Below are 10,899 nucleotides of genomic sequence, written 5' to 3'. Positions count from 1 at the left end.
TTGTTACGCTTATGTTTGATCTATGAGGGGTGCCGTAGTTACTAGTTCGTCCTGGATCATTTGCTACGTAACGCTAACCTGCTGATCCTGATTTATTTTATATGATCTGTTGTCGTTTAATCGTCATAATTATGGTCCCCTTCGCCGTTTAGCTGCAGTACGTTTTTTTCTTTTTTTTGCCAAATGACGACACTTTAGCTACAGAAACACTGCGCTTTCCAGACCCCCACAAAGGTAAACAAACGGTACTTCCGCCAGTGAGAACGACGGTGGCCATTTACAGTGAGTGTTGCACAACGCAACGCAAGCTGTGTCCAGCTTCATGTAAACACATCGTTATCAAATAGCTAAAACAAGATGAATTGTCGTTCGGAAGTTCTCGAGTTAACGGTGGAGACCAGACAGGTGGATGAGGCCATGTTAGCCATCCTCCACACCATCCTGCTGCACCGCAGCACGGGCAAGTTCCATTACAAGAAAGAGGGGACATATTCCATCGGCACCGTTGGCACACAGGACATAGATTGCGACTTCATTGACTTCACCTTTGTGAGAGTGTCCTCGGATGAGCTGGACAGAATGATCAGGAAAGCGGTGACCGAGTTCAAGGTAATTCGTGATTGCACAATACTACGTATTTGTTATAACCAAACCAGACATGTGATTAATAACACATTCGTATTTGCTACGGTGGGCTCTCTTGGCTGGCAAAAGGCAAGGCCACTTGCTCTTGAGTTGATGAAGAGGGGATGGGGGTTGGGGGAAAAATAAGCCTATATTCACTTTTAACAAAAAGTGTACACATGTAACCATCACATTTGTTCATAGCCTGGAAAGCAGACGAATTTGCCACAGGGAGAAAAAAGGGGAAATTGGTCTGGCACTCAGTGTGAATTACATTTTGCTCACCCCAGAGTTGTGGGTGACCGATCAGAGCCCACTATTCAAACTTCAAAATGAGACATTTTTTTGCTGTGATGTTAGAATCTGTTTGTAACCGCCCTGGCCATGCCAGGCCAATTTGTTCACTCTCAGAGTTACAAATGGATACTATACATTGCAAATTTTACTGTTGTGTAACTTAATGCTTTCGTTACAGGATGCTTTGAACATCTCAGGCAGTGTCAGTGATGGTATGGGACAAATCTCTCTAGAATTCTACCAGAAGAAGAAGTCTCGATGGCCTTTCTCTGATGAGTGCATTCCCTGGGAGGTGTGGAGCATCAAGGTTAATGTCGTCAGCCTGGCCAATGAGCAGGAGAGACAGATCTGCCGGGAGAAAGTGGGGGAGAAGCTGGGGGAGAAGGTGATCAATGTTGTTGAGGTCATAAACCGCCATGAATACCTCCCAAAGATGCCTACCCAGTCAGAAGTGGACAATGTGTTTGACACCAATCTCAAAGACGTGCAGCCCTATCTTTACAAAATCACATACCAAATCACAGACTCGCTGGGTACCTCTGTGAGCACTACGATGAGAAGGCTGATTAAAGACACATTGGCACTGTGAGGATGCCCCAACTGGACTGTTGGATGGTTGTGTATCTAAAGTCTGGTCTTCTGGTTGTTATTGCGTCATGGATATAATGAGCGTCACTTACAATATATTAACTGTCTGGAAGAAATAACTGATTCAGGCTCAGACTTGGTTGTGGAGGTCAACTTTTGTTTTGATGTCTTCATTCTTAATATACGTCATTGACGAAAATATGAGATCTACAAGTTCACATTTCAGGCTTTAGTAGTAGTAGCAATCCTGGCTGTATCTCAGAATTTTGTGTCAGTACTAAAACAATATCAAATAACTTTGTCACTTCCATATTTGATTCCCAGGAAAACATAAATATGACAGAATACATAAAGAAAACATTGTTTTACGTATACGGTATACAGTAGGCCTACACAAACTGTATGTATGTTGTCGCTGTCGGATAGAAACCTTATACTGTATGTCCAAAGCCGTTACTATTCAGAAAATGGAAAGATTAGCGTGTGTTCAAAGGATCCAATGTTATTATTGAATCAAAAGCATTTGTTACAGATTTACCCACTTTCAGATTGTTTCCAAAATAGTGAAAATATGCTTGTTAGTTAAATGTTATGCTTGTTTCTACTTTCAATATTTTGTTATTTTTGCCACAAAGTAGGGCATTAATTAATTTATGAAAAAACAAAGCTTTGATATATGGATATACAAGGTTTCTGCCTGACAGCATATATATTTTATTGGCCACAATGACAAATGATTGTGTACATTTCTGAAAATAATTATTGATCAACACAACATTAATAGTTAGTGTTTCTTGTAAATAAAAAAATATTGACGGGACCTTTTGGTTTGCGGTTTATGGTGTCATAACCAGAAACGGCCTGGAAATAATAGCTCATATTATGTAAAATGTAAACTACCGGTAATCTGGCTTAAAATCAATCACACACCACATGAAGTGTTGGATTCATGGAGAAAATTTTGTTTTTGTCGCATTCTGAAGCCAATTTGACCGGCAAAATTTCTCTATGAATTCAAGGCTTCATTGGGTGTGTAATTGATAGAAAACAAGTATTATTATTTTCAAATATCCCATAACTAACTAACTCATCAGTTTATTGTTAGTTTAAAAGCATTTTTGCTTTATTTTGATGAGCACAGAGACAGGAAAGTGGGGGATCCCAGGATGGACTCAAACCTGCGGGTCAGCTGTGGGAAGGACTCACGACTTTATATGTAATGGTAACTAAAGCCCAAACCACACCAAAGGGTCGGGTTGGGACAAAACAGTTTTTAAGGTAGACCACACCAATACAACTCAATTACATTTAAAATTAAGAGTCTCAAAATGTCATATGTGAGCATGATTCCTCTTGAACCTGATTTGATTATGGTTTGGGGTGGATATCCCACTTCAGCAATTCCTTGACTGCGGTATTCTCAAAAGTCATAGCAAGATCTATATACTTTATTGTATTAAATAGTGAAAATAGCTAATGTGTTGTGAGCTTGTGGATTTGCTCGTTGCTGTATTTTTGAAAAACATTTAAAATAAAAATAATTAAATCGTTTGATTTTCCCCAAATAGGGATGCCAAAATTGTAAATTTATTTTCAACAATCATTGTTTGATAGTGATAAGTGCAGCATGCTACTTCAGCTATTTATAAGAATATGTATATTATCATCACAATATTGATTATTATTGATGTATTCAGTGAAAGAATTTTGTGGTTTTGATATCACCAGCCCAAGTGGGACCCGATTTAAGGGGTGTTGTGGTTGAATTTTCTAGTTAAACAAAAAATAAATGCTAAAAAGGTAAAGCTCTGTTTGTCCAGTAACAAGGGTTTCCCCATCTCTCCAACTCCACCTGGAACACTACACAAACGTTAAATGTCATGGCAAATAAGTTTACATTTAGGACTGTTTAAATAGTCATGTCATATACTCCAATATTACTCTTTATTACAGAAGTTAAACACAAAAAAACTGTAGAAAAAACAAAACTGCTGCAAGACTATAAAAGCAACAATAATGCAACCAATTTTAATACAAATATTCATTATTGCAGTGATAGCATAGTGATACTAAAAAGATAAAATATTTGTATACTAACAAAGTAGGTACAAAATTGAGAATACAAACAATGACATATGCACAAAATAATATTCTGTATTTTTCTTTGACATATCTCTTTCATAGTTTTCTCACAAAAAGTAAATCATTATGAATACATGACTTTGAAAAGGACGTTAAACATCACAATTCGGCTTCCTCTGCTCATTTTGTTGAAAACAAAACCTTAATTTACTGGGACGTGGGAGCATTCCATCAGTGGAATATTTAGTTTAGCAATTATGATATTTTATAATTAATCATCTCTCTAGGTTATATTCATAAATGACATCCACAGCAACAATTGGAATACAAAAAAAAACTGCAATCTTGAGTAATGATCTTGTTAGGCAATTAGGAACAGGAAATCTTTCTCACTTGATTTCATCTCCTGTCATCCAAATTGTGCTTCTATGTAAAAGAGAACACCGTCAAAATATGTGAATGTCGCTTCAGGCCAGTTTTCTGAAACCTTCTAAATGTGATTCAATACACATGCACTCTCAAGGATTAGAATAAAATTAATAATATTGTACATTAAACATTTGAGATATATCTAGTCTGATAATGATGTTGCTAAATTCTCAAGTTTCCAAGATACATTTTTCCAAAAGTTTTTATTCGTTCAAATTGATGCAAACATTTGCATATAATTACTAAGTAAAACATGGAACTAGTTTTGGATAGTGCTGTTAGCAACAATTAGTATCAGTCTGATACTTGCACCATTAAAGCACAACTTAGCCCATTTTCAACCCATCTTCATATAATGAATGTATATGTATTTAATATTTATATTGTACCATTTTTCTCAACTCCATCTCAGAGTAGGGCTGTGGGCAGTTCAGAAACCCACCTACCACGGACATCATCGATGGGGAATCCAAGCCAATAGCAACTGCAGGTTTTCTATTCATGGAAAGTTAGCATGCAATAAAAATCTAAATAAAAACATTTAAATCTTGTCCAAAAACCATGCCCAATGATGACATCACTGCTAGACGGGTTTCTGAAGTGTCTACAGCCCTCCAATGAGACACATACAGAGTGTGGGCGGGGGTACCATATCATGAGCATTAGTGAGGACCAATTGTACGAAGATAGGTTGAAAATGGATGAAGTTGTCCTTTAATTTAGAATTCTATGCCTGGGCCGTGGCTCAGCGGTCCAGGCACCTTGGCTGGTAATCCAGGTTCGACTCCCTATCCTGACGACCTTCTCTCTCCCCATTTCCTGTCAGCCTACTGTCTGTCCCTTCATAGGGCGGCAGTGGCTCAGGGGTAGAGTGACCGGATGGAAACCGAAAGGTTCCCAGTTCGAACCCGGGCTCCCCCAGAGTTGGTGTCGAAGTGTCATTGAGCAAGACACTGAACCCCTAATTGCTCCCGATGTGCAGGTTGGTGCCTTGTATGGTTTCCCCCGGCATTGGTGTGTGAATGGGTGAATGTAATGCACAATCTCTGTAAAGCTCTATATAAATGCACCATTTACCATACAAAATATAAAATGAAGGCGAAAGCCAAAAAAAATAAAAAACTTCTGTAACCATGAAAAACATTGCGAAATGTACAAATACCAACCACCAAGAAAATGTGTGGTAGTAGGCCTACAGGCTACTAAACTGAAGCTCACAGAGAAATAAATATTTTCTTTAAATAAATTAAAAATATGTCGCTAGTCCACTTCCCATCTACTTGCAGTCATACAATTATCAATTAATCTGTTTTTGGTTAAATCAATTAGATTAAAAGTTTCCAGCTCCGCCAATTATAATGAAAATGTACCGGTATGCGAGGTGTATTCTATTGTGAACTATGCAACTTTTAGTATCACCAACCAAAGCTTGACATTGCATAAAGGCAACAATAATAAAATGTCAATGAAAACATCACTGGAACACAAACTAATATATTTAAATAAAGAAAAAGAAATGGAATGTTATGTCTGAAGAAACAAAAGGCATACTATTATTCACAATTAAACAATTATGTATCTTTGAAATCTATAGCATAAATCTGTTTAATCACACGCGTGTGTGAGGGGCGCTCTTATCATCGTACATCATCCATTCATTGTCAATGGGAATTTGTGTGTAGGACAAAATAGCTGATTTGCTCGTCTACATATGACGTAAATTATCCATTCATTGTCAATGGAAATTTAATGTTTGTGTAAGACGAAAATCTACACTATAACTGAATATAGGAGGGGCTGGCGCCCCTCAATGAAAGGTTTTTGAGACACACACCACCCCCCATAGCATAGCATGGCATGTTTACACAGTTGTTGAGGCCACTTACTTTATATCAGTGTTTATGATGTCAACCGTCCTAAACAGGTCTTATACAAAAGCAAAAGCACTTGGTTTATCTTGAATCTTAGTCAAATAGACGAAAAAAGCGGTGCCTAATAGATCAAAAGGCAAAGAATCAAACCATTTATAACAATCTAATGAACAGGAAACTTGCACACATTCACACTTCTAATGCACGTGGGCCACTGGTTATATGACATAGAAGCAAGCAAATAGGATATACATTCAAAGTCTTTCTTTTGTAGGCTGAGGTGTGTTATGTTAAGATTAAGTATTGTCACTCGAGCAGCACAAATATTGTGTGTGATGCTCACAGGTTGGTGTGGCTTAGTGGGTATGACTCTGTTCGTGGCTCCAGAGACTGAAGGCTGTTTTGAAAGTCCTGTGACACTGCTTACACATGTACTGTCTCTTAAATGTCAAGGCAGAGAGAGGATATGCAGGAGAGGCATGGTAAATAAAGAAGCCTTCTGGTTCCTGAGGAGGGTCTGGATTCTCTACGCTGTTTGAACTTGAAAGAGGTCCGGGGCTGCTGTGTTGCCTTTCAACTTCAGCCCTCTTTATCCGAGTTACTGATGAGCTGCTAAGCTCTGAGCGCTTAGGCTGTTTAGCCACCGCTGCAGACACTGGCCCTGTTTGGGCTGGTTTAAGATGCACAGAGGTTTGTGGGGCATGATGTGTGGATATTTGTGTGGTCAGTGGGCCAGGATAGGCAGATACTTGTGTGGTCAGTGGGGCAGGAGGTGCAGATACTTGTGTGGTCAGTGGGGCAGGAGGTTCAGATATTTGTGTGGTCATTGGGGAAGGATGTGCAGATATTTGTGTGGTCATTGGGGAAGGATGTGCAGATATTTGTGTGGTCATTGGGGTAGTATGTGTGGTCATTGGGGTAGTATGTGGGGATATTTGTGTGGTCATTGGGGTAGTATGTGGCGATATTTGTGTGGTCAGTGGGGTAGTATGTGCAGATATTTGTGGGGCAGAATGTGCAGACGTTTGTGTGGTCAGTGGTGGTGATGGAGATGGAGAGCTTGGGTGGTTGTCCAGTTCTCTGGCTGCGGCTTCATCAGCAACTGTCATGTGAGACTGGAAATGGCTCCAAAGGCGGAAGTTGGTCCTGAAGGCTTTGTGGCAAATTTGACAGATGAATGATTTGATGTGGCAGAGCAGCTCCTGATGCCGCTCCAGGTCTTTGTGAGAAGTGAAAATGTTTCCACATTTTTCACATGGCCACTCCATGCCCGGTTCATCAGGTTCGATTATGGCAGCCTCCGTGTTGTCACTCTCACACACAGGCTCCTCCATCAGTTCCTCCTTGACTACCAGTTTGCCAAGACGCTCCATACTTAGGTCATCAGGCACATAGGATGAAGAGTCTTCTGAATCGAACATGGGCTGCCCTAATGAGTCACTGTAGTTAATTTCATCTCTAGACCTTTCTGTTGCCATGGGCTCATTGTTGTACTGCCCCTCTTTGAGCATGTCGGATGCCTCTCCATTGTTCTCCTGTTGATGAAGATTCATCTCTTCAACAGTCATCACATTATGGTTGTGGACCTCTACCTGGTGACGCCATATGCTAAAGGAGGTCTTGAAGGTCCGCATACACTCCAGGCATGTCAGTTTCTTGTATTTGCAGTGTGCTTCATGGTCTTTCTTGACCTCCGGACTTGAAAATCGCAAATCACAGTATGGGCATACGGTTGCGTGTCGACAGCCCCTCTCATGGTTGCCCTGCTCAAAGAGTGAGGACACCTTCACGTTGCAAAGCCTACAGGAGTAAACGTCAGTATCTGTGTTGTTCTTCTGTTGAATGACCTCCTCCTGTTCCTGAAAGAAGGTACTGTCTCTTTCTGTCTCCTGCTCATCTTGTTCAGTCGGGTGTGTCCTCAAATGCTGTTTGTATTGAGACTGGAACAAAAATCCTTTCCCACAGTAAGGACATATGTAATTGGACCTTGACCTCTTCCTGGCGAGTGTAGGAGATTGCAAACCCTGCTTATTCCTCTTGAGTTTCCAAAGCAAGGCTTTCTTTATTTCTCTCTCTCGTACAATATCAATCATCTTCTTCTGAAACTTTTCATCCAGCATAGAGGAGCTGGAGGATGAGGCTGGATTCTGTAGCACACCATGTTGAGTTTGGCAGTGTGTCCACACTTTGAAGTTTGTATGAAAGCGCTTGTGGCAGATGTTGCAAGCGTATGGCTTGTCAGGATGGTGATACATGTTCACATGGCGATGCAGCCCGGTGCTGGTTTTGAATACTTTCAAACAATTCCAGCATTTAAAAATTTGGCTCAGTCTTGGCCCCCAACCATTATCATCGTTGTCCATGCTGGCATTCTGAGGTATTGAGTTTGACATGTCGTCATCAAGTGGGAGATGATGTTCAGCAAACCCCTTGGCCTTTTTCAATGGGAATCTTCTGTTGTCCTTCCGACCCTTTCTCTTCCCATAGTGACCGAAGTCTGGCCTGGAGCCTGGGTCATAGTTTGTTTGAAAGTCATTGAAATTGACTGGCAAATTCTCTCCAACTGTGACTCGAACAATCTCCAACGGATCAGCAAGAGGGCTGCTGGGCTCGGTTTTTACGTGAACTGCCCCTTCTACCTGAGTTTCATCTTCATCATACCTGCTGGGGTACTTTGCCCTGAGGACGAGCGGGGGTGTTTTTTTGGAACTGCAATTGTACTCTGTGGATTTTGACACAGGTGACTTTGATGCCATTTTTACAACAGACTGCTCACGGTTTTGGAGTTCCTTGAGCTCCAGTGTGGGTGAGAAGACCGGAATAGGGCTGTCCATGGATAATGATCTGCGGAGCAGGCTTTTTACTAGTGGACCGCTCCTGTCAATGGTTTGACTTGGTTCACCTGTGCGGCCCTGAAAGGGTGTTTTCGTGTGATAGAGGGGTGTGTCCTCCTCCTCCTCTTTAGTGTCTACCTGTAACCTGGTGTGCTGTACTTCAGCATCACTGAAAGACACTGATGATGTGAGCTGTGGCCTCAATGACGTGCTATGTGATGATGTCTCTTTTAATATGGAGGTGTATGGATAGCTGGAGCTCCTTTCAGAATCTTCCCTTGTTTCATCTGGATTTTTGACAATGGACTGAGAGTTGTTCCTCACTGCCTTATGCGAGTTGTATTCCAAGGGGGACTGGGTCACCTCTCTGGTCGAACAGGGTGATGACAACCCCTCAGATGTTTTCCTTTCCTGACGCACAATGACACTCCTTGTCTGACCATCACTCTCATCCTCCTCTGAGAAGGACAGCCTTTTTCTGGACACACAGTAGGACACATGAGGCCTTGTTGACACAATGTTGGTTAGGTAGGGGATCCCAAGGCTGTAGCCCAACTCTTGGATTGCTGCAAGGCTGCCTTTGTCCACGAAGAGTGAGGAGGTATAAATGTAATTCAGCATTATCTCAAAGGTGTCAGGCTCACAGAAGTCCAAGTGGACAACGTTGAGGGAGTTGGAATCCATCCGTGTGAACAGGGATAGGAAGTACTCACTACTGGCAGACAGAACACTCCTGTGTGCCTGATATCTCTGGTCTCCCACAACCACGACTGTATCACACATCTGGCCTCTGAGGCGCTGCTCGTTGAGAATTCCCAATACAGAGGGGGCATGGGAGGGATTACTAAAATGCACAAGGCTCTCCATCATGCCTGAAAGGGAAGACAAGAGATATGTATGAAAATTTGAATAACATGATATACAATTGAAAGCTGATATACAAAATCAAAAAACACAAATCTTTGCAAGTTCTTGGTTTTGAGATATAAATATTATTTAGAACTTAAATAGACCTACTTATAACTTGTGGCTCACAGTTAAACTTGTATAGACAACCTTTAAATTTAATATACAGTATATATCTATAGCTTTGGCCTTTTTTCCCTCTAGCATCCCCGTATGATGATTCTGGGATGTTTTCCTTCAGGCAGACACTACCGTTGAGGTGTTTTGAGTTCTAGGTGTTTACAGCCGGGACATCGGTGTGTGAGGGGGAGGAGGGGTTAGTGGGGGAGTGAGGTGTCTAGTATGTCTACACAGCACGAGAGTGTAACGGTGTCTTCAACCCCCATCCCCAGCACAGTTTTCTAATGAAAACGCGAATTACACAATGCAATATATTAGTGTTGCACCGAATATTCGTCCACAGAAAATATTCGGCAGAAAAAAATGCATTTTCGGCCTATATATATCACCGAATAGTCTATGCAATTAATGCATTCAAAAGAGCAGAATAAATGTTTTATGGACCCATAATAGTGATTATTATTTAATGGCCATAACCATTTAATTTGCCATAAATCAGGTAGCTTTTAGGTACGGCCATGACAGCTTTGGTAGGAAAAAAGATATATAATATAAATCATATTCGGATATTCGGCCAACTGTTTCCTATATTCTGTATTCGGTTTCGGCCAAGAATTTCCCTTTCGGTGCATCCCTACAATATATATTTCCCCGCCAAATCTCCTGGTTACATGTATCAATATCGTTCATGTGAAGTGGTTTGTTTGTACTTTGTTGAAATGGTGGAAGTCGCTATAGTGAGTCACACCACTATACCAATTGCTATGATGATAGATCATCATAGCGATTCTGATTAGTGATGCACCGAATATTCGGACGCAGAAAACACAGAATAGTGTATGCATTCAAAAGAGCTGAATAAAAGTTTTATGGACCCATAATAGTGATTATTATTTAAGTTAAGTTTTGCCATAACCATTTATTTTGCCATAAATCAGGTAGGTTTAAGGTACGGCCATGACAGCAATGGTAGGAAAAAAAGATATATAATATTAATCATATTCGGACATTCGGTTTTCGGCCAATTGTTTCCTATATTCGGTATTCGGCCAAGAAATTCCCTTTCGGTGCATCCCTAATTACAATGAATAGCCGTGGACAAAGTAGTTCACATGAACGATGCTGTTTGAGGGGAATTTTACAAATAA

The 10,899-nt window shown here is 40.8% G+C and overlaps 2 protein-coding genes across 2 annotated transcripts in view; one reads left to right on the top strand and one right to left on the bottom strand.

The window, feature by feature from the left end:
• Positions 1-62: 62 nt before the first annotated feature.
• On the top strand, positions 63-3,074 carry atg101 (autophagy related 101). The gene is made up of 2 exons (XM_080779357.1): positions 63-609; positions 1,100-3,074. The coding sequence occupies exons 1-2, from the start codon at positions 358-360 to the stop codon at positions 1,508-1,510; spliced, it is 663 nt and encodes a 220-aa protein (XP_080635483.1). The 5' UTR covers positions 63-357; the 3' UTR covers positions 1,511-3,074.
• Positions 3,075-3,518: 444 nt separating this feature from the next.
• Positions 3,519-10,899, bottom strand: part of zbtb21 (zinc finger and BTB domain containing 21) — an 11,719-nt gene continuing 4,338 nt past the window's right edge. Inside the window, exon 2 of the mRNA XM_080779354.1 lies at positions 3,519-9,597. Coding sequence (XP_080635480.1) covers positions 6,248-9,595 — 3,348 coding nt within the window. The 5' untranslated portion in view covers positions 9,596-9,597 and the 3' untranslated portion in view covers positions 3,519-6,247. The remainder of the gene's footprint in view (positions 9,598-10,899) is intronic.

Source organism: Protomyctophum bolini (assembly GCF_963924005.1).
Source record: "Protomyctophum bolini genome assembly, chromosome: 13".
Taxonomy (NCBI): domain Eukaryota; kingdom Metazoa; phylum Chordata; class Actinopteri; order Myctophiformes; family Myctophidae; genus Protomyctophum; species Protomyctophum bolini.
The sequence above is the reverse complement of the archived record's forward strand: the minus strand, read 5'-3'. Positions and strand labels throughout refer to the sequence as shown.

Bases quoted from the DNA above. Each gene is read 5' to 3' on its own strand.
- atg101 (XM_080779357.1), top strand. From the start codon at position 358: ATGAATTGTCGTTCGGAAGTTCTCGAGTTAACGGTGGAGACCAGACAG. The intron at 610-1,099 runs GTAATTCGTGAT...CTTTCGTTACAG, and splicing joins AAGCGGTGACCGAGTTCAAG to GATGCTTTGAACATCTCAGG.